Raw genomic sequence first — 24943 nt, forward strand, 5'->3', positions numbered from 1 at the left:
ATTATTATTTTTATTAGGTTAATATACACATTATCAATATAATTCAGTAAAAAAAACGGCTAGGGCAGAATTCTCTTTTTATGGAGAAATAGAAAACAGAGTGCGGCCATTCACTCTTGCCAACCCTAATTAAAGAATGAGGATTTAAGAGTTTTTCTTAGTTTCTGAAAAAAAGAAAAGGAAAAATATATTATATACAATATATATATCTTTTTTCAGTTTATTTTATTTTAGTTCAAGGGACCCTATAATAATGTATTGATTCTGTGCTTTCCATTCTCTCATCGTGTCTCAGGATTTTCATGGCTGATGTATTGCTCAGTAAAAATAGATTTATTTTCTTCAGAATAGTTGACTGCCTCCAGATGGAGCCTATTGAGACGGCTGGCTGCAACACATCTTCTCTGATGCACTGGCCACAGTCACAACACATCTGCTCTGATGCACTGGCCAGTCACAGAAATTACATATGACTCTGGCATTGTTTTGTTCTCCTGGTACTCTAACTCTTGACCACTTAAAGGGACATTTCACGGCTGGAAGAAACTGCAGGACACTCAATGTTATTAATATTTGTAGTAGATAACAGTAACACAAATTTAAATTTGCACCCTATGGCCAATTTAATGCCAAACACAGCATTTGAAGCACCGTTTCTCATGTCTAGCTATTCTTAACCTTGTCTGAGATATTATAATTTAGCTAAATGCAACATTGCCATCACTCTGTCTGGGGGGGGGGGTGTTAACATTCCATTTAAAGGGCCACGTGTACGTGTAGCCTAGTTAACAGGGGCGTGAGTGGATAACTGTGATGAGGTGATTTCCATATTCTATCGCATTCTGTCATGAAACTGAAACATATAAATCAACGTATGTATTTCGTGGCATTGCTTTACTTATATTGCAGAGACACTGAACCCCTCCCTATGTTCCTGATGAGCAGGTTGGTGCCTTGCATGGTTTCCTCCACTGTCAGTGAGTGAATGAGTGTGTGAATGTAATGTACATTACATTGTAAGGCATGTGTGTGAATGGGGAATGTAAAATACAATGTAAGGCAAAATGCAGAGAAGATTAATGGGTTTTTCTTTTTCATGTCTTTACTTTTGCTCTCTCTAAAGGATGTTAGCACATTATACTCAGGGTATATAACCGTGTTCTTTGTCATTCAGCTAATTAATCTAGTTATTTAAAGCACATCACATGGTGGTATCTTAGCAACTCCATGACAAGAAGGTAAGTCATTTCTTCAGTGGCATACAGAGCATTATCAAATATAAACCTACAGTGAAAGGCAGTAACACGTGTCCCTGCTTGCTGGTAATGACAGCATTGTATAAGAGACGTTCTTAATGCGCTTAAGCTAGTTGTCAGGTGACACTGTTTGAAAGAATGACACCTACCTTCTCAACACCTTTTTATTCCCTATGTTCCCATAGTTGTCTCCGTCCTCACTACAGTACCAAAAGCATTTAATTAACTCTGACTTCTACATTCCCTCCCCTACTGCTTTCTTCTGGAGTTGACACCCACTTAGCAACTGCACTGTAACATCCTGGTGACCAGAGATCCAAAGAGCAGCTCATTAATCTAATTGGTTGATAGTAAATGTTCGGCCTACACACCTCGTCTGGATTCTATGGCGAGCAACCACCAAAACAACAAAAGCAACTCCCATTTTGAAACCAAGTTTAATTAAGACAAAGTGCCTAAATTAGCCAATCTATCAAACTCTAATTTTGTTAGGGAGTATTTGAAGTTGGTCGGCCGGACGATTCCAGAGATAACAGACGGACGTACAGACAGACATAGATGTACGTAGAGAGATTTAATGTAGGATGACGTATTCTGCATGTTGAATGATTTTCTGCTGAGGAAACGGATATGCTTGTGTGTCAAGTGCGACCATCTACAGTACAGGAGCAGCATTAATAATGCAATATAAAAGCCAGAAGATGGGGGAAGCAAACTCTCTCATCTAAGAGGTGGACCACACGCAGTGACCGGGCTGCTGGTATTGGGCATGCAGTTCTCTTTATCCTGTAATGTGTCATCTTGGCATATCATCTTAAGATTCACATGCCAATTTAGTCGGCCAGCTCAACCAGTCAAATCGCCTTTAACACCTCGCTAAACGGCGGTGGCAGTGGCTCAGGTGTAGAGTGGCCGGATGGTAACCGCAAGGTTGCCAGTTCGAACCCGGGCTCCCCCAGAGTTAGTGTCAAAGTGTCCTTGAGCAAGACACTGAACCCCTAATTGCTCCTGATGTGCTGGTTGGTGCCTTGCATGGTTTCTGTCGCCATCAGTGTATGAATGTGTGTGTGAATGTAATGCACAATTTATGTAAAGCGCCTTGGATAAAGGCGCTATATAAATACACCATTTACCAATTCTAAACTAACAGGTGGGAGCGTGACATGGAGGAGAGATAGTTTTTCTGTAAGTGACTTGGAATCACAGTGAGAATACAGAAATATGATTCCACATCGATGACAATGTACAGTGCTGTGAAAGGCACAGAGTAAACATGAGAGAGAATAAGAAATGGATATAAATGCAGACAGTGTGACTGATAAACATGCAGTACATGAGACAGCAGTAATGCTGGAGGAAGAAAGAGGAATACATTGAAAGTGTGGCTCTGTTGAGGGGACAGAGTCCAGGATAACAACAACTTCATTTTCTCAATGGCAAGTCAAATCTAAAGTGATGTGAAACCATCACATGCTGGCTTCCCACCCGTAAACAAGCACCATGGCCAAGCTGGAGGCACTGATGCTGGCTGTCAAACCCTGGCATCTGCATTGACAAATGGTTTGACTCAACTGGTACAAAGAAGTTGTACCATTTCACATGTGTATGTTAGAAGGATGTAGTGTATCCACCTTTTTCCGCACCAAGTTACTGTGGCTCCTTGTGTGTGTGCTTTGCTTCCTCCAGGCAGTGTCTGCTTATTATAAGCAACCTTTGACTTATTGAGTAATGCAACCACTCCTATAGACAGCTTTGTGTGTCCGAGCACGAAAATAGCATTTGGTTGGTTTTCACAACCCTGTTGCGCGGCCTAACACACACATGCACACGCACACGAAATGGACATAAATGCAGACAGTGTGACTGATAAACATGCAGTACATGAGACAGCAGTAATGCCGGAGGAAGAAAGAGGAATACATTGAAAGTGTGGCTCTGTTGAGGGGACAGAGTCCAGGATAACAACAACTTCATTTTCTCAAGGGCAAGTCAAATCTAAAGTGACGTGAAACCATCACATGCTGGCTTCCCACCCGTAAACAAACTGTCAACTGTATTCGTTGGAGCACCACAATCTTTAAGGAATGCAAAAAATAAATATTTCTCAGACAAATTCATCCATGCATCTAATGACACTAAGTCCACTTGGAGTGTCATTAATCAATTGTTACAACGCAAAAAACAACAATTAATTGTTCCAGTTGAGGTACTAGGAAATGAAGGTTCTCCTCTCAATCAGGGAGAGATTGCAAATGGTTTAAATGATTTCTTTGTCAATCTTGGCCTCTCGCTGGCAGCGAACATAAATGATTCTGATGAAATACCAGCTAGTTTGATTAAGGGTCAGTTTTCTCCACTCTGCAGTTTTGAGCCCCCCAGTATTGCTGAAGTGAGAAGCATTGTCTTAAACTTAAAAAATTCTGCTGAAGGGCATGATGGGTTCAGAAGTAGTTTCATTAAAGAAATAATGGATTTTATTATTCAACCTTTAACTCATATTTTTGGTTTATCTTTACAATCTGGTGTCGTTCCGCATGAACTCAAAATAGCAAAAGTTGTGCCGCTACACAAATCAGTTGATTCAAATAATTTTAGCAATTATCGTCTTATATCAATTCTTCCCTGCTTTTCAAAAAAATTGGAAAAACGTATCTACTCCAGAATTTCAGCTCACTTACTTCAGAATAACATCCTCTATTGCCACCAATATGGATTTCGCAAGAAATACTCAACTGAACAAGCTCTGTTATAGCTTGCTAACAATATCTCTTCTGCTCTAGAAGATGAGAAATTTGTTCTTGGGGTTTTCTTGGATTTAACCAAAGCTTTCGATACTGTAAATCATAAAATTCTTGTTTCTAAACTTAATAGATATGGCCTTCAGGATGTTGCTCTCAAGTGGTTTTCTAATTATCTAGAAGACAGAGACCAATATGTATGTATCAATGGTTGCATATCTGCAAAGTTGAAAATCTCAGTCGGGGTGCCACAGGAACTGCAATAAGTTTCTTCCTATTTTATTTGCAGATGATACCAATCTCATTGCCTCACACAGGGATTTAAATACTCTCGTTAAATATGTTAATGATGAATTGTTGGATGTCTTCAAATGGTTTCAATTGAATAAGCTTACTCTCAATATAAAAAAATGCAACTTCATGATTTTTAGCAATATTAACAAAACATTTCCCAAAGAAAAACCTAAAATTGTAATCAATGGCTCTGAAATTTGCCAGGTTCCACATACTAAATTCTTGGGTGTCATTATAGACGAACATTTAAATTGGAAACAACATATTGATACTGTATGTATGAAGTCTATGAAGATGCTTGGTATATTGAGAAAAATCTGCCCTTTTGTTCTTTCTTCATGTCGCTTAACACTCTATTATAGCTTAATTTTCCCTCATATTAATTACTGTAATATTGTCTGGGCTGCTACATATTCAACACATCTCTCTAAATTACTGATCATTCAAAAAAGGTTTCTGAGAATGATTTCACATTCAAATCGGTATGAGCCGTCTGCCCCGCTCTTTATCAAATATTCACTATTACCCATTGACAAAGTAAACGTTTTTCAGACCTGTTTATTTATGTTTAAATTCAAAAAATGCAAACAAGACATTCCCTCTTCTTTTCTGCGAAGACTGGCACCTTTCCACCCTGTGGGACCGGGCTACGAACCTAAGGTTCCCTAGCCCTTACTTCCTAAAGTCCTAGGACTCGCTTGGCTAGTTCAAGATACGGGAGTTCATAAGGTCCCATAGAGCGAAATATTTCGCGAACACAACTTAAAAGAACATGAAGGTTACTTTAGTAACCATGGTTCTTTAAGTGAGCGAAATATTTATATATTTACTTAAAGAACCATGGTTACTAAAGTAACCTTCATGTTTGGTTTTCCTGTCTATCCAGCTATCTCAGAAAATACATGTAAGGTTTAAACAAATAAACGAGCAGGCAAGATTTGTAACTGGAATGATTTAAAATGGAAGCTGATTAATGTGTTCTCTCTCCTGATTGGATTACATTTATATCTCGACCTGAAATTCTATTTTATGTTTAAGAGCTGGCAAGATGAGGCCCTGTTACTGAATTATTACTCTGTAGCTATATATATATATATATATATATATATATTGTGGTGTCTCGCTAAGGGACCGCCGACCAGGTAGGCGCCCACACGCCGGAGAGAGACAGGCAGAGGGAGGCGGGACGCCGCGTCAACCTCTCGGACGCATCATCGAGGGGCGGTATGTACCGGCTGTCATCCTCTATCAGAGCGATTGCTTCCCACCTGCGTCTCTCACCTACAGCCTACAAATATCACAGCCTCCCTCTCAGTCAAGGTCTGGTCTCTCTGGTGTGCACACGCTATCGAGCGCCTGGCGGTAAGACACGCGCACCTCTTTCCCTCACTAAATATGCCGCATAATGCGAACACTGTAATAACCTCATGTCTCTTATCCGCAGGCAAACTACGGCTCTGACGAGTCATCGGAAACCTCAGAATAAAACCCACGGAAGGGGTCGGGAGGATACGAGGAACCCCCAGCCCCCTCATAATAGCCAGGGAGTAGTGATATTACCGTTAACAGGAGGCGAATACCCTGTGTTGACATGGTTGCCATGGCTACGTGAGGTCACGAGCCTGGAATCCTGGATCTCCCGGGAGAGAAAAGGAGGGAAAGCAACCGTTACATTAAATACCCACCTCAGGCCTTCCAGGAACCTCGGGAACCTAGGAGGAGAGGAAGAGGATAGACATTGTGTTGGCCGAGTGCTTGTGTGTGAATACCTGCCTTAGTTCACCTTTTCATTTGTCAACTCACTTCTAAATAAAAGGAAGGCTATACAAATACCCCGTAGCGCTGTCTCTGTGTCTTGGTTTATGATCAAAGTGCCACACATGGTGGAGAATGCGGGCACTGCACTGATCCTAAACCAATACACTACCAAAATTAGACATGGAGCTCACCCAGGCACTTGCCGCTCTAGTTAGAAGCCACACCGACCTCCAAGCTGTAGTACAAGACTTGGCCCAAGCAGTCGTAAGAGACAGAAATGCTACGCGGGCCCCAGGCGACGTGCTCACGAAGCTGACACCCAATGATAGTATAGAATCATATCTCGAGCTCTTCGAGCGCACGGCAGCCCGAGAGCGATGGCCGGTGGTCGAATGGGGCTCGATTTTGGCACCCTTTCTATCGGGGGAAGCACAACAGGTGTGCAGCGACCTACCGTTAGCAGAGGCACGGGACTTTAGGAGACTAAAAGAGGCAATACTAGCAAGCCAAGGCCACAGCCTCCCCGCCAGAGCGCAACGCTTCCACAGCTGGAGTTTCCAGCCAAACCACCCCCCCCGTCCCCAGCTTGCCGCCCTCACCCGCCTCATCAACGGCTGGCTGCTGGCACCCGGGGACACGCCCCTCACAGAGAGAATTGCTATTGATAAATGTATTCGAGCTTTGCCGCCAGACGCCCGAGAATACGCTTCCCAGGTGAGCCCCAACTCAATGGACGCACTGACAGCCCTCCTCGAAAACTGGCAGGTGCACAGAGACATGATGAAGACCACCCGAACCGACGCAGGCCGACCCCGGACCGAGGAACGGTCCGGACGAGACCGGGGACGAGGCCGCCGCTCCCCGGGGCGCAACCGCAACGCTAACGCAGAGAAGGGGGACCGTAACGCTGGCGACAGGCGGTGCTATCTATGCGGCAAGTCAGACCATATCTCCTGGACGTGCCCCGAGAAGAACAGGGACGTCTCCATGGCAACCGCCGCCACGTCCGACGGCACCCGCCCCTGCCTCTACGCCAGCGGCGGCAGCCACACCTCCCGCCTCCCCGTTAGGGTCGGAGAAGTCGACACGGAGGCGCTTCTCGACTCGGGCAGCGCAGTAACGCTGGTGAGAGAGGATTTGGCCGCCGCCCTCACGAGAGACACCATACCCGTGACCTGCGTTCACGGGGATGTAAAGACTTACCCCGTCAGCAAAATTCGAATTCAGACCCCCCGCGGAACCGCCGTGGTCGCCGCCGGCGTGGTGCCCAACTTGCCTGTCCCGCTCCTACTAGGTTCCGACTGCGTCCTGTTTAACCGTTACTGGGGTGCGGGAGGAAACAGACCACCCTCTCGCCGGAGAAGGACTCGGAAAGCCAAGAGTGACAGCACCAAACCACGCCACGCTTTCCCCGCCTTGAGAGGGCCCAGCGACGAGCGCTCGTCGGGAGAGAACCCTCGAGAGGATCCTAGAGACGAGGAGGAGGAAGAGGAGGAAGGCCGCAGCGACGAAGGCACGGGAGACCCCCCCGAGCCGGAGAACGGCTCCGACCCCTTCGCCGAGTTTCCCCGACCCGAGGAGGCCCGCGAACCACGCCTTGGCGAATTCGCCACCCTTCAATGGGACGATCCCAACCTGGCCGCGGCTAGGGGACAGCTGTCAGCGGTGGACGGCCAGCTCTGTGACGGGGTGAGTGCACTGGCTACTCCATACTTCATAGTGAACAAGGGCTTGTTATATAGAGGGGTCATAGACAGGACGGGGGAAACGATTGAACAATTGCTCGTACCAAAGTCATATGTGTCACGGGTGTTATATCTGGCCCATACCCACCAACTGGGAGCGCACCTGGGAGAGAAAAAAACATACGACAGAATTGTGGCGAGATTCTATTGGCCCGGCATAAAGCGCGCCATTGCGGACTTCTGCCGCGCTTGCCCCGAGTGCCAAATAAACGCCCCCCGACCCATACAGCGTAACCCTCTGATACCGCTTCCCCTCATAGATGTCCCCTTTAGCCGCCTGGCCATGGATATAGTCGGACCGCTGCCCAAGTCGGCCCGCGGCCACCGCTACATACTAGTGATCGTTGATTACGCAACCCGATACCCCGAGGCCATTCCACTTCGGGTGGCCTCGGCTAAAGCCGTGGCCCACGAACTGTTCATGATGTTTACCCGAGTCGGCATAGCCAAGGAAATACTGACTGATCAGGCCACAAACTTTATGTCCCGACTCCTGGCCCAGCTCTACGAGTGGCTCAAAATTAAACGCATTCGTACCTCTGCTTATCACCCCCAAACGGACGGACTCGTTGAGAGGTTTAACCAGACTCTAAAAAAAATGATGCGGAAGCTGGCAGAAATAGACGGGAAGGACTGGGACCGCTTAATACCATATGTGTTGTTTGCCATCAGGGAAGTCCCCCAAGCCTCCACAGGTTTCTCGCCATTTGAGTTGATGTACGGCCGACAACCCCGAGGACTACTGGACATTGCCAGGGAGACGTGGGAGAGCCAGCCGTCTCCCCACCGCAGTGTGGTGGACCACGTAGAGCAGCTCCAGGCGCGCGCGCGCAGAGTGTGGCCGATGGTACGGGAACACATGGAGGGAGCGCAACGCGCTCAATTGCGTCTCTATAACAGGGGAGCCAAGCTGCGCGAGTTTAAGCCAGGTGAGAAAGTCCTTCTACTCGTACCCACCTCGGAATGCAAGTTCCTCGCCCGGTGGCAGGGCCCGTATGAGATCATAGAGAAAACCAGCCCGGTCAATTATAAAGTTGGCCGCCCCGGTAAGAGAAAGGAACAACAAATGTACCACATTAACCTGTTAAAGAAATGGCATGATGCTGACCCCCTGCCGACAATGGCATTGCTCTGCGCTTCTTTCCCCGACAGCCCCCCTCCAGTGCCGATAGGAGGCGACTTAACTCCAACGCAGCAACAGGACATGAGCGAGCTGCTGTGGCGAAATAGAGAGCGCTTCTCGGAGATCCCCGGACGCACGCACGTCGTCAAGCACGACATACTCACAACACCGGGGAAGGTAGTGAGACAACGACCGTATAGGATCCCCGAAGCCAGACGGGAAGCAATCAAACAGGAGGTAAAAAGCATGCTCGAGTTAGGAGTAATAGAAGAATCGCACAGTGCGTGGTCCAGTCCCATTGTGTTGGTACCGAAACCCGATGGGTCCCTCAGATTCTGTAATGACTTTCGTAAGCTAAATGAAATCTCTGCTTTTGACTCCTATCCAATGAAACGCGTGGATGAGCTTTTGGAGCGGCTCGGACCGGCCCGCTTCATATCAACGCTCGACCTAACCAAGGGGTATTGGCAAATCCCATTAACAGAGCGCGCCAAGGAAAAAACGGCCTTCTCCACACCGGAGGGGCTGTTCCAGTACACAGTGCTACCTTTCGGCGTACACGGCGCGCCGGCGACGTTCCAGCGCCTCATGGACAGGGTACTGAGGCCGCACCACGCCTACGCCGCAGCGTATTTGGATGACGTCATCATCCACAGCGTCGATTGGGGACAACACCTCCGGCACATCGAGGCCGTCCTAGCTGCGCTGAAGGACGCAGGCCTCACGGCAAATGCTAAGAAGTGCCGCTTAGCCTCGAGAGAGACGGAATACCTCGGCTACACGGTAGGACGGGGGTGTCTAAAGCCCCAAATGGAGAAAGTGGAGAAAGTAAAAAATTGGCCTCGCCCACAGACAAAAAAGCAGGTCAAATCATTTCTCGGGCTCATTTCTTATTATCAGAAGTTCATTAACCGTTATTCCACCCTTGCAGCGCCACTGTACGACCTGACCCGGCAGAGGGCGCCCTGCCATGTCGAATGGACCCCCGAGACAGAAGCAGCGTTCCAGACCCTGAAGGGCGCTCTCTGCGAGAGCCCGGTGCTGGTCACACCAGACTTCAAAAAACCCTTCCTGCTACATACCGACGCCTCCTCCACGGGAGTCGGAGCCGTCCTCGCCCAGGTGATCGATGGAGAGGAGCACCCGATCACCTATATTAGCAGGAAGCTACAGAAGCATGAGAGAAATTATGCCACCGTGGAGAAAGAATGTCTAGCGATCAAGTGGGCGATCCACCACCTCCGTTACTATCTGTTGGGGCGGAGGTTCACGTTAATAACGGATCACGCGCCACTGAAGTGGATGGCGACGAATAAGGACCGGAACGCTAGGGTCACCCGCTGGTTCTTGAACCTACAGGACTACAACTTCACGGTCGAGCATCGACCTGGGAAACAGATCCCGCATGCGGACGCCCTCTCCCGCCTGCACGAAGGGGAGGAGGGGGATAAGAGTGAAGTTCCCCGCCTTGGCATTGAACTTAGTGGGGGGATGTGTGGTGTCTCGCTAAGGGACCGCCGACCAGGTAGGCGCCCACACGCCGGAGAGAGACAGGCAGAGGGAGGCGGGACGCCGCGTCAACCTCTCGGACGCATCATCGAGGGGCGGTATGTACCGGCTGTCATCCTCTATCAGAGCGATTGCTTCCCACCTGCGTCTCTCACCTACAGCCTACAAATATCACAGCCTCCCTCTCAGTCAAGGTCTGGTCTCTCTGGTGTGCACACGCTATCGAGCGCCTGGCGGTAAGACACGCGCACCTCGTTCCCTCACTAAATATGCCGCATAATGCGAACACTGTAATAACCTCATGTCTCTTATCCGCAGGCAAACTACGGCTCTGACGAGTCATCGGAAACCTCAGAATAAAACCCACGGAAGGGGTCGGGAGGATACGAGGAACCCCCAGCCCCCTCATAATAGCCAGGGAGTAGTGATATTACCGTTAACAGGAGGCGAATACCCTGTGTTGACATGGTTGCCATGGCTACGTGAGGTCACGAGCCTGGAATCCTGGATCTCCCGGGAGAGAAAAGGAGGGAAAGCAACCGTTACATTAAATACCCACCTCAGGCCTTCCAGGAACCTCGGGAACCTAGGAGGAGAGGAAGAGGATAGACATTGTGTTGGCCGAGTGCTTGTGTGTGAATACCTGCCTTAGTTCACCTTTTCATTTGTCAACTCACTTCTAAATAAAAGGAAGGCTATACAAATACCCCGTAGCGCTGTCTCTGTGTCTTGGTTTATGATCAAAGTGCCACAATATATATATACACAGTATATCGCTTAGAATGCTCAATGTTCACTTTCACCACTATAACTAAGTGTTAAGACCAAAGAAGGAACACTATACCACAAATTGAAAATAGTCTCACCCTGCAGAGTATCAGCCTTCAATGTAATTTCAGACTGAGAATGCTGATCTAGCGTCAGTTACATCATCATTTCATTATAACAGAGAGGATCAACATGGATGGACACTGTGAAATTGGACAAGAGTCCAGTACGGTACCAGTGTCTTCTTTATTCAGTTACAAATCAGTGGACTAAGACCATCTCAGGATGCATTGATAAAAGCACAATAAATGATTTTTGTTATGGCACAGACCTACATGTTTCATTGATTTCTACATCTGTGCCATATAAAGGGTCAGAAACCAGTTGTTCAGGGGGTAACTGGAAGGCTCACCCCAAAAGTCTGTTTGCAATGAATCCAATATAAAAGCCAAAGTTCCTCCCCAGCTATTTAGGAATACCAGGTGAATACCTCCGGATTTGCCCCGGGGCGACTGTGCGTTGGTATTCGTTCAGACCGGTAGAGTAATAATCACAATGTCCCCAGTGTGAGTCAAGCTGGAGACATGTTTTAAAAGCCTCTTACAGTAGTTTTCTGTCTCACTACAAATATCTAAAGAAAGTGAAATATGACCACATACTGTGCGTGTGTTGTAAATGTAGCCAGTGTGCTAAAATCACACTGTTCATGCAATTAGACTGAATTACTTTGAGTTACTTTGGTGGAGAAATAATGCACTGAATTTATCTTGGAGATCTGAAATGCAAACAGAATATCCCTTTTACCATGCTGACCAGTTTCTCTCATCAGAGGCCTTAAAATACATGAGCCAAGAGCTAAGAGAATACTAATGCTCCGGCAGTCCTTTTCACTTAGCTCCAGTTATTGACAACCCGCTCATGTATTATTCATTATTCATGCTTTTTTGTAATTGCCACAAGAAGTCACTTTTCTGTTCCCTTCAATGAAAGATGAGCCGAAAGTTGAACGAGGAAAAGCAATAAAGTGGAAACGCTAATGGATCATTTCTTCTGTATGAGTCTGACAGAGTTTCTCACCAACATTATCTCAAATCATATACAGTGGCAGTCTCTTCTCTAAGGTTAGTATTGATAAAGCTGACTAAGGCTTTGTAATCACAAAGCAGGAATGAATAAAATGGTGAGTCGATTAATCTTTTCACTGCAAAAGGCAGGCAGTGACTTGGTCAGGCCTTTGTGCTGGTGGTAGCCATCAAACTCCATGACCAACCATATGCTTGTTCTTGAACTAAATGACTCCTGCCACATATGCACATGGACTACTGAGGTGTATACTAAAGTATTGTGACAGTTTCCCGCTTATATTAATTGCTGTAAATGTGTTGATGGGTGGTGCATTGCTCATTGTTCACTGTTTGACTGTACATATTGTATCCATATACCAAGGGAAGGCCAGCTGAAAATGTACATACTGTATACCAGCTTCATGTCCACTGTCAGTAGCCTGTACATATCTGAACAAACCTTTGTTCATATTAGTGATAGATTGTTTGTTATACTTACACACCATGCATTAATAGTTCACATTATGCTAAGAGCAACAGTCCAACTGTTACATTACTTACAAGTGCTAAGACATATTTCCATTGCATAAGTAAAATCACACCTGTGTGAACTGAGCGGTGCAACTATACATTTATTGTTATAGTTACTGTACTGTGCTCTGTACTGTATTGTAGTGTACTGTACTGTGCTCTGTACTGTACTTTGATTATATTTGGACAACATCTTTGAGAAATGACAGAGTTACCAGGAACGCGGCCAGGGGGACGGCCCGGTTCCAGCGAGTCTTCCCACGTCCGAAACAGTCGAGAAATGACATAGTTACCGCGCGGGGGTCCCCGGAACATCCAGACCACCAGGAACATGCCCAGGGGGCCTGCTCTGTTCCGGCGAGCCTTCCCGCGTTGGAAACGGTCGAAAAATGAGAGTTACCGTTTTGCAGCTTTCCGTAATCGGACAGACACAGGGACACGCATATGTACTACAGTATGTAGGGACACACATAGCTGCGTAATGGAGCTGTCACGAGGCACCATATGAAGATCTAAGGGTCTTCATGATGTCACGAGGCGTGACCATATATGGAGACGTCATGTCACGAGGCTGGACCATTTATGGAGACATGATGTCACGAGGCATGGCCGAGGCAAAAACAAGCACTCTATCTTTCTAGACTGATGAAGGGGAACCTTTTCTAATAGACCTTGATTTGTCTGCTGCTTAAAAGGATCCCTGGCTAATAAGACAAATATGCCTTAAAACATTATACTACTCTATAACTAAAATAACACCTTAAATATTGTATTTCTTTCATAAATAAAGAATGTTTCACTCAAGGAGCTGCTCATGTCGCAAGTTGACGATGTCATACTGTATGTCCATATATATACTATGGAATGTATGGAATGCATATGCTAATAATAAACAACTTAATACTTCCGAAGGATAATATGAGCATCAAAGCAATATTTGAAATAATTTTTACTAGCACGTGCATTCCATATATTCCATAGGGCTGGACCACACATGGACATATGACATCATCAACTTGCGACAGGAGCAGTTCCTATTGAGTGAAAGATTCTCTATTTGTGAAAGAAACAAAATATTTAAGGTGTTTTTATTTTTTTATTTTAGTTATAGAGGGCAAGTATAATGTTTTAAGGCATATTTGTCTTATTAGCCAGGGATCATTTTAAGACCTCAGATTGGTTGTCAGATTGACACTGGTTTCGAGGCAGTTCCACTGTGTGTGTGTGTGTGTGTGTGTGTGTGTGTGTGTGTGTGTGTGTGTGTGTGTGTGTGTGTGTGTGTGTGTGTGTGTGTGGGGCTCCTATGTAAGTAAATGATCCCTTGCCAACATTATTTAAAAGCAGGATGGCTCACATCTGTTACGCTGGCTCTGGTGAAAAAATAAAGACTACTTTGCATGCCCTACTGAAACATTTCTTAAAATATACGGGGACTACGCCATATATTAATCTGTGTATTTATCATTGACTTGTATCCAGTGTTCATTTTGAATTAAATCTGATTAATCTTAGTCTTTTGAATACATTTAGTCTAGTCTTAGTCGACTAAATATTAAAATCTTAGTCTTTTAGTATTTCAGTCTACTTCAGTCTTATTTAACAAAATAAATACTGCTTGTATCTGATGGTAAAATCACAGTATGGCCTTCTCTTCAGTTATGACTACAACAATATGGAAAGATGATTATGCAGGTCGCCACTTTGCTTTGGCTCATTGTAAGATGCTTTCACATGTGTGCAGAGTGCAGGAATAAACCTTGCTAATGTCTTAATTAATCCAAATAGTTTGATAAATGCATGCTTTGAAGTCATGGATTGCTGAAATCACATTAAAGAGTTTCAGAGCACTGCTGAGATAAATGTGTGCCATCCACTTCGCTTTTACTGCTTCACTTTCTGAAGGCATAATAATTATGGGATTTCATCTTGATCTTTAGCAACAATACAAGTAATCAGGTTTGTGCTACATTTCATTTCACAATTCATAGCAATCATGAAAGGGTATTTTGTACAGTGCATGCTTTCCAGTAGGCTAGTGCATGCTTTCCAGTAGGCTAGTGCATGCTTTCCAGTAGGCTAGTGCATGCTTTCCAGTAGGCTAGTGCATGCTTTCCAGTAGGCTAGTGCATGCTTTCCAGTAGGCTAGTGCATGCTTTCCAGTAGGCTAGTGCATGCTTTCCAGTAGGCTAGTGCATGCTTTCCAGTAGGCTAGTGCATGCTTTCCAGTAGGCTAGTGCATGCTTTCCAGTAGGCTAGTGCATGCTTTCCAGTAGGCTAGTGCATGCTTTCCAGTAGGCTAGTGCATGCTTTCCAGTAGGCTAGTGCATGCTTTCCAGTAGGCTAGTGCATGCTTTCCAGTAGGCTAGTGCATGCTTTCCAGTTGGTTACAATACAGTAAAATAAATGTAGACTGAGCGCCACTACCAGTGGTCCCATGGTGCTGTAATGTGCATGGCTATAACATGCACTGAAATATTTCCGGTCTGCAAGTAAACGCCTGGCCACAGTTTGTCTTCACCTGGAACTCGTGTCTCAGCCTGAGTTATGTGACGTCCTCCTATTATGGCGGTGGATTCTACATGTACAGAGTCATTTCTTTCAAGCCATTCCTCCTGTAGTTGTGAACAACAGCACAGCTAAACCAAACAGTAATAACAAAACCCGATTGTGCAAGTAATCCCCCAGCCAGATACACCCCCACACACGTGCACACGCGCGCACGCACGCACGCACACGCACACGCACACACACACACACACACACACACACACACACACACACACACACACACACACACACACACACACACACACACTCCTGTCACTGTTCCTGTCTGTGCCTGCTATACACAGATAAGGTAGAAGAGACATTAGAATATCCTAAGAAAGGAAGCCTTCCACAATAGGTTAAGCTTCACTTTGATTCAATTCATTGGGTAGAGCATGTCTGTAGAAATACCAGAGTTTGGGAGTCAGCTGCCATTTAAGCCTCCCTAAAGTGCTCAGAGATCTCCGACCTCGCGATTCTGTGAAGGCCCTGACAGATAGGAGGTGTTATATACTCGCGTCAAGAAATGTACTCATTGTTTTGGCTGGGCACGTCAAAATATGTTGGGATGCACACGCAGATCCGACACACCCAAAATCTGTTGACGGGTCTTTCAAAGCTCGGTTCTATTTTTGAGCATCAAAGTGGTGCATAGACCACCAAAACAAAGATCTGCTCTACAATATAAATTCTAAAAATAGTGAAAATACCATACTGCCCTTCAAAGCCAAAGTGCCATTACTAAGTTTTTGGACACACTGTGAATTTGGGGGATAAACAATTACCTCAAGAACAATATCACTTATTTGCCATTATCTCTTTTGACTGACCAGTTCAAACACATTTAAACCCATTATCGGCCAATTTGTTTTCCCGTAGTTACTGCACATTGGCTTTGTAGGACAGCAGTCCTCCAATATGTCTTGCTGTTGCATGTATACTCGCTGGTGACCTCAGTGCTTAAAATGGCAAGAATATGGATGAGAATGACATAAAAGTACCCAGTGTTCTATAGACGCCTTATCAGACGACGTCACACTGATAAGAAACAGCATGCGCACGCATAAAGGCAGCAGAAGAACACCACCTCTCATAAGAGGCAATGGAAAAGTTCTAACTGCACTCACGTGTAAAAAATGCCCCATCAAACTTTCAGATGCTGTTTTTCTCCCAGTGTGGAGGAAGAATGATTAGGATTTTTATTGTGATCTCTCGCCCTTGAAATATATAATCCTTGGTTTCTGTTGTGTTTGAACAATAATAGCAATTCAAAACAGTTGCCCTCAAAACCACACCTCCAGTCGCTGTCATAAGAACAGGAGGTGCGCTCATGATAACGGCAGCAGAGCCTATTTGTGCACGGCTACACGCGCACCTGCAGTCCATCAAGTATAATTTATGCTTCGTCCCTCGATGGTGTCGCGCACGCAGACCTCTACGCTCACAACAGTCGCATCTGCGATGCGATGTGAGCTTGTATATCAGCTGTTCTCTGTGCGCAATACTGTTGGGCTTTGAAGTATAAATGTCTCCTAGGGTGCACCTCACTAGCCAACTCACAAGAGGAGGTTGAATGGACTGAAACCAGCGCTCCCCAAAACAACAGGTTTGGAGATCTGTTGGGAATTGATTACATGAAACAGTCACCTGTGCGCCTAGTCCCAAAGTTTGTAAACAAATAATTGGTCTATAGGGCAGGGGTTCTCAACCTGGGGGTCGCGACCCCCCTTGCCATTTTGCCAAATTATTTTGGGGGGTCCCCAGATTATAAAAAAGGAACAAAAACTGACAACCTTTGCTGCATGTCTCTACCCCTCTCTCTATCCCTCTTTCCTGTCTGTCTTCACTGTAACTATCAATAAGTTCAAAAGCACAAAAAGCGAAAAATTTATTGGGGGCGGGGAAGCATCTCCGGGGGTCCCCAGGCAAAAACATTGAGAACCCCTGCTATAAGGAACGAGCACAGGGCGGAGACTCGCTTAGGTTGACGTAGTTCTGGTTGCCATTTTCCAGCGTCACTGTGTGACGACAGTTATAAATACGGAAACACTGTGTCAATAATATGATAGCTATAGTTTGTCGACTGTAATATTTGATTGTTACCATCAAAATAAAATATATACAATGTATTCATATTGCGGAACATTTCTCTCTCAAAATAACAACCTTTCTGCAAGTGTTACTATCCTGGGGTTGGTTTGACAGACAGACAAGAGTCTACGTGTCTGTCTACCGTCATCTCAGACTGAACACAGAGATAAACCAGATAACCACTGAAACATTAAAAGAGACATTGATTTAGAACAGAGATCTTACATGTTTTACAGGAAAAGCATATCCTTAGCTAAGAGAGAGATGAAGCAGGGAGCCACCCCCACATTGTATAACACGTTGTTGGCATATTCAACTATTGTTAAAGAACATTCATTAATTTGACAGAACTGTCAACATTGTTTGTTTACAACTTAATAGGTTTGCTAAATAATCCATATGTTGAATTTGTGTTACATAATTATACTGTATATCTTCAGATATTTGAATTAAAGTAATATTTCACCATTAATTACCCCAAGCCTTGAATTTATGGAGATTTGTTGTTGTCGCATTCCTGGGTCAATAATCCAATATTTGACTAATTGAAGTTAATAGGAGACCGATCTTAACAAGAGCAAACCATATTTAAAACATTGTTTTTTAACTTGAATCATCAGTATGCTTTTGGACTTTATATTATCCTTTTATATAGTTTAATTTTGGTCTCATACCACAGCAGAGTCCCCAATTACTGAATTAGAGCTCAGGAATGTGCCAAAAACCAAATAATTCAAGGCTTCATGCGGCGAGTAATTGATAGATTTTTCATTTAAAATAAAATAAATGAATTAATACAAGTCTATCTCTCAAGACTTTGGCGGCCACCCTAAACTAATTCTGACGACCCCCTAGGGTCCTGGAACCCCTGTTGAAGATCCATGATTTAGAATATAGGGCAGGAATTTCTGTGCAGAGATTAAATACAAATCGAAACCACAGGAGATTTCCCCCTATTTCTAGGCCACCTCTTTTTTCACATTCATCCATGTTCTTTATAATTAGACTCCACCCCAGATCCCCTTTTATCACATACTTCAAATTCACATTCAGGCTCAGACTCAGAGCTTTAACACGTCAGTGTATTATGTTTCATCATGACCTTTTGCAACAATGCCTTAAGTAATTGGGACGGGTAGGCACTCATATAGATATACATCATATAGTTGGATCAGTGGCTTAACTTTCTCTTCACGTCAGTGAAGTTTGAAAGATGAAAGCGCAAGTAATACAAAGGCAAACAATCAAACGAGCAAACAAACAAAAACAAGCATCAACAACCAAAATCATCTGATCTGCATTTTCATTCAGTTCATTTGTTTGCTTAAATAATTTGATGTGGTAGTTTAAGACGAGCATCTATGGTAATAATAAAGATATAATAAATAGATGAAAATAATACGTTTATACACACGCACGCGCGCACGCATGCATTACAAACAACAGCTCGCTGATCCACCACATTTACTGTGCAAAACACAAACACAAAGTTCTGTGGCACATTGCCATACAACCCAACAAATATAGCACAATTACAGCACATAAAATCAAATTGAAACACATTTAAATCGCTTATTTAGTCAGCCTGTGCCATGTATTCTCATTGCAGGAAGTTGCAGCAGTACTGACACAGCCAAGGTGTTGAATGAGAAAACAACACGTCGCTTATTTTTTACTTTCCAATTGCAGACAAAGTAAAAAGTCTGTCTGTGCCGTAGTCTGTCTCAAGAGACTAGTATAGGTAAAGAATGCTGAAACACAAATCAACTATCTCGACATCGAACTGTATGAAGTTGAAGAAATATATCGAAGCAGATATTTATAACCAAAAATTAGTCAACCTTGTTGGTTAATTGAATAATCAAGAAGCAGGTTTAGATTTTCACTAATCGTCACAAAACAAATTTCAGATCTTTTATAATCAACTAAATTGATTAGTCTGCTAAACCACGTAACCCTGTGTTATACTTGATTATACAATGGTGGCGTACAATAATAGCTCACAAACGCATTGCGTACGCTATTAAAATAATCGAGGCAAAAGTCTTCAACAGCTGTGATATTGATTTAAAGTAATATTGTCGCACCATAGCGTGTCACAAAGTGGCCAATCAGTGAGGGGTATATAGGACATCAAGAGCAAATTAAAAGTCTCATCTTACCTGATCCCAAGGACAGATGATGCCCCCGAAAAACATGAACAGGTATCCCATGGCAACCAGGCAGGCCCAGATGACCAGGGAGAAAACCCTCAGGAGTTTTTTAAAGACAGACTCGATGCAGACCAGCACGAATACAGCCAGGAAGATGGCCATAGCAGTGGGAACGGTGATTACAAAGGCCACATGGTCCTCGATGTCCTAAGAGAAGGAAACAAACAAACAACTGAGGTCAGTGGAAGAAGTTAATTAAGAGAGAAAGCATTCTGTGTAAGAGAGGCAGAGCAGAACCGAGGGATAGAGAGAGACAGAGAGAAGAGTTTAACTTTCTTTTATACGTACTTCGTCTTGCGAAACAAGCTCATAGATATGCTATTTTAACTATTGTTGGACATGTTTTTCCTTTAATGAAAAGGAAGGGACACACGGTTGGAAGTGGTTAAACGTGGAATGGGAGAACGGTAAATATCCTTACACACAGGGAGTGGGATCATAAACAATCCAAACATGCATACATCATTCACATCAAACAATTAATTTGTCTCATTCATACAGATTGATGTTAAATAAAGCATCAATAGTCACATTTCAAGAAATACGCCTTCTGTGTAGGTGTATTCATAACAGTTTAAATGAATGCAAATTACCAAAAAACCATAGTCACATAACAAGGAGGCAGACAAATCAAATATGCAATGGATATGTGGCACAATGGAAGGCAGAAATATATCCAGCAAATAAAAATAGCAGCAGTAAATATAAATGAACTAGAAACTAGAAAAGGTCCTCCTCAGACTCGGAGCACAGGTTTGGTATTGTGGGCCAGCAATGTTCGGAATTCAGTCAATATAGTCCGGCAGCCGACAGGCTTCTTTTGTTTAAAGTGTGACATTTTGTATATAGTCTTTTTTTATTGGCCTAAAATAAATAATCTATATACATACATTTATGAATCCATTTGCTGACTCGGTATTGAGCAATTTGTTTTATAGGGGTTTATATGTGATCCTACCATTAACATCCTATATAAGGCAAGATTTTCAAACTTCCATTATGCTTTATGTAGCATGTGACATGTCCACTTACCCAAATGTGCCCAAAATGTGCTGACCTCATCACATTTCATCACATTTGTGATGACGGCTATGGCCGTTTTTAGCCCAAGGAGTGCAAAACTAATGCTTGGAATGGATTCAGAATCATGAAAACCCCCTAGTTTGACATGTTACATGCTACTTAAAGCATAATTCATTTTTGACATTTTTGCCTTATATAGGATGTTAATGGTAGGATCACATATACACCCCTATAAAACAAATTGCTCAATACCGACAGCCGTTCAGCAAGTGGATTCATGAATGTAACAATATTTTAGGTCAATAAAAAGACCATATATACCAAATTTCCCACCCCACAAGCCGGACTGCCGGACTAATATAGAGGTGTGGCATTTGTAGAAGTTGAGGGATTAATGTTGATTAAAGTTATTGCACAGGCAACAATCGGCCTCCTGGTGGCGCTATAAAAGGACAATGTGAAAAGGGTGGCTTTTCTTCCTCTGCCTTTCACATTTTGTTCAAAGTGAACAACTCCTGCAAACTTCACATGCCAATCTCAGCCAATCAGGATGGAATATGAAAAGTCAAACAGATCCGTCTTGATCACATGACTATAGAGAATACTGTGTACCGATTTGTGTGATATTTGGAGAAAATCGGTAAGAATAAAAATCGACCACCTGGTGGCGCTATAATAAGCCGATGTGAACAAATTTGGGGCAGAGGTTCTGTTCTGGCATGCAGGGAGTGTGTGTGCACACTGCACGGTTTCACGTCAAACAGGCCAATGGTGACAGAGGTGACAGAGATGAGCTGTTCACATACAGACATAGGAACGGATGGACGGACACACATGGACGGATGGCAAAACATAGTCTCGGCCATGGCCGGCCCTGGCGGAGACAATGAAAGATTGATTGATTGAAAATTGTATTAACAGATTGCATTTAAAGACATACAAATATACACATCTATGTAATCTAAAATAAAAGTCATCAATCAAATACACAGTTAGAAAAAAGGGAATAATATTCCCTTAATATTTTACAACTTTAATTTGCTGAATTTTGTATTTAAATTTGTTTTTGATTATTTAGTTTTTCATAGTGTTTTACTCCTCTATCTATATAAAGTTTACCCTGTGTGGCGAGTGTACTTGGTATCTTCCATGTATGCGCAACTGCGCATGCAAATAGAACAGATCTACAAGCTAACAACGTGACACGTTGTTAGCTTGTAGATCTGTTCTACCAGCAAAGTTCCCTCCCCCGACCGCGATGTTTGAATTGCAGGCCAGCAGCAGCAGGCCGCTGAAAAGAGCCAGTGTTGTCGGGGGTCAGAGAGGAGGAAGGCGAGGAGCAGCAGGCTGACAGCACCGCTGCTGAGGATGCGGTGGTGGTGTGAGGTGTCTCGGTGAAACCCAGCGCCGCATCACCAAGTCAGGAGAATGTCAGACTGAGATGATAACAACAATAATAATAATGTTGCGGCTGAGGTTGTGGATGACGTAACGATATAAACTTCTCACAAGTTACTGTTTGTGACTCAAGTTGCTTGTGAACGAAGCTCCTCCACATAGAAAGTAGCAAAACATCACAGGAACACCTTATAGCCTTTATGTTGATGGACAATTGGACATGGAACATTTTGATGGAAGAGACTCTACCGTCTTTGGACAACGCATCGTCGTCATGGAGGTGGAGAAAAGCGCATTCGAGACAGATTCTCATTCAGAATACGGTAGTAGGGCTGGTCTAAAAGCAGCTGTCATGTGCATCTTTGCGCACTCGCATTGCAATGTTGGATTGTTGGTGTCTGCGTCATAGTAGCCTACTTGTGTTTTGGCCACGGTGCCATGTACTTTTGTCTGCGTATGTGGTTGTAATAGACTAAAGAAAGAGTTAAACTATTCGGTGGTGCCTGGCTGGCTAAATGAGCTGAGCAGGCAGTTGTTGAACGTTGGTGTTGCGCAAATTGTGCTTTTCTCGGTGGAGTATGAAGCTGTAGTATTAACAATGGTATGCGTGACATATGTATTTAGCATACCGGTATTCATTCATTTTCATCATCCTGGGCTTGGTTGGGGAATGAGGACGCACAGAGGCGAGGGGTGCCCACTGCCCTGGCAGCACCAGCACACATCTGTGGCTATAATGGCTTTGAGGCTCACCTAAAAAATAGCCAATCTAAGCTCACAAATTTGCGTCGCGTCATCAGCGTGTTGTTGTGAGCTTGTAGGTCTGCATCTGCTATTTTCAGAGCTGCCGAGAGATTCATATTTAAATCTTTAGTTGGAAGAATGCAATGGCATATCATCAGTGTTGAGTGTTGACCATAATGGAATGACGGATGGAACCAAATGAACCCCCGACGGCAGGCGCTATTCGCCTAATAAACGATCAGCGTTCACTTTACTTTATGCTGCTATACTGTTGGTGTGAATATAAAAAAAATATGGTTTATGGTGGTTGGGGGGGGGGGGGGGGTCATATATATTATTCCAGTCCCTGAGGGGGGGTCCCACAATATTTGGAGGCTGAGGGGGGGTCAAGGAAGAAATAAAAAACGAAATCACATCTGCACCAGCCCCCCCTGGTGCATAAATAACGACCAGTCCCTTAGTTAATGTGATTTAATCCAGAATTAATAGCATTTTATTTACCGTCTGTTTTTAGCATGCATTCGTCACTAGCCTCCGGTAGCTCCCATGGGGTGACATCATCGAATATCCAAAACCTACACGTGCACGGCACTGCACGCACACAAAATGCATTTATAGGGCTCAGATTGAGCTAATGGACGATGTTTAGAGCTTAATAATACTTTAATAGTACTATGTGCTATAGTTAAATTTCATAGAAGATCTTTATGTTTGCTGAAAATACAGCATTTGAAACAGAGAAAGGTACTGATGCTATAAGACCAAAGTTATTAAGGCCCCAGTTCAGTGTAGCACCATTTATAATGGATCTGCTCCTCTACTGCCTTCCTGAAAGCTCTGAGAGCTCTAATAAAATTTTCAGGAGAGTTCCATCAAGGTGGATGTATGGAGATATCACAGCGAGGAGAGTTCCATCAAGGTGGATGTATGGAGATATCACAGCGAAATTACTATCGCTATAGCGCCAAGAACCTCCATTCCAGCAGGGCCTTTCCAATGGTGTGAATGCGAATTGAGGAAAAAACTTGTTGTGCCTCATTTATTTTCTCATTCTCTTGCAGAATCTGTTTGTACAGTCACATAGATTTGAATATAGAACTGTATAGAATTTGTGAATAAAGCAAATAAGTACAGGTAACTTTTCCTGTCTAAGCAGCACATCTTGATGAGAATGAACAATTCTAATAAAACAGGTGTGTTCCTACAACTCATATACTGCACATGGCTAACAAATGACTTAAATTCAAACAAATGTCTAACAAATGTCTTGAATTGTTTTTAGAGTGAATAATAGAGGGCCCCCTCTCTCTTTCTGTCTGTCCCCCCCAATGTCATTCTGATTTTATTTAGTTTCAAATTTCACTAGAGGATAAGTACGGAGCCCCTGAGTGGCCATGGTAAAATTATCTCGTTCGAACGAGATAATATCTTGTGAGATAATATATTGTTCAAACGAGATATCTCGTTCAAACAAGATCTCGTTTGAATGAGATAATATCTTGTTCAAACGAGATAACATCTTGTTCAAACGCGTTCTCGTTTGAATGAGATAATTATCTCGTTTGAATGAGATCATTATCTCGTTTGAATGAGATCATTATCTCGTTTGAATGAGATCATTATCTCGTTTGAATGAGATCATTATCTCGTTTGAATAAGATCATTATCTCGTTCGGACGAGAGATATTATCTTGTTCAAACGAGATATCTTGCTCAAACAAGATAATATCTCGTTCAAACAAGATAATTATCTTGTTAAAACGAGACAATATCTCATTCGAACAAGATCATTTATTTTTCTTACCATGGCCACTCAGGAGCTCCATAGATAAGCCCCTTGAATTGTAGAAACGAGTTTCTAAGGGGTCCCCCCCAACCCCCTCCCCCACACACACACACACACACAAACACACGCACGCACGACTGGATGGTTCCCAAGGGCTGTGGATAGCTTTGTCTCTCCCAGCACAGAGCTCCAAATCAGCACAGGATTTAGGTCAACCAGCCAGTGGGATGGAGAGAGACAGAGAGACAGAGAGAAGAGAGAGAGAGAGAGAGAGAGAGAGAGAGAGAGAGAGAGAGAGAGAGAGCAAAGAGAGAGAGAGACCCCGCCTTCATCCAGAGGACACCACCCTACAGCC

The 24943-nt window shown here is 44.0% G+C and overlaps 1 protein-coding gene across 1 annotated transcript in view; it reads right to left on the bottom strand.

Annotated features, from left to right (window-relative positions):
- adcy2a (adenylate cyclase 2a) overlaps window positions 1–24943 on the bottom strand; it is a 132630-nt gene that overhangs the window by 82277 nt on the left and 25410 nt on the right. Inside the window, exon 4 of the mRNA XM_079503523.1 lies at window positions 19587–19784. Within this exon, the coding sequence (XP_079359649.1) occupies window positions 19587–19784 (198 nt within the window). The remainder of the gene's footprint in view (window positions 1–19586; window positions 19785–24943) is intronic.

This window comes from Electrona antarctica (assembly GCF_951216825.1).
Source record: "Electrona antarctica genome assembly, chromosome: 6".
Lineage (NCBI taxonomy): Eukaryota > Metazoa > Chordata > Actinopteri > Myctophiformes > Myctophidae > Electrona > Electrona antarctica.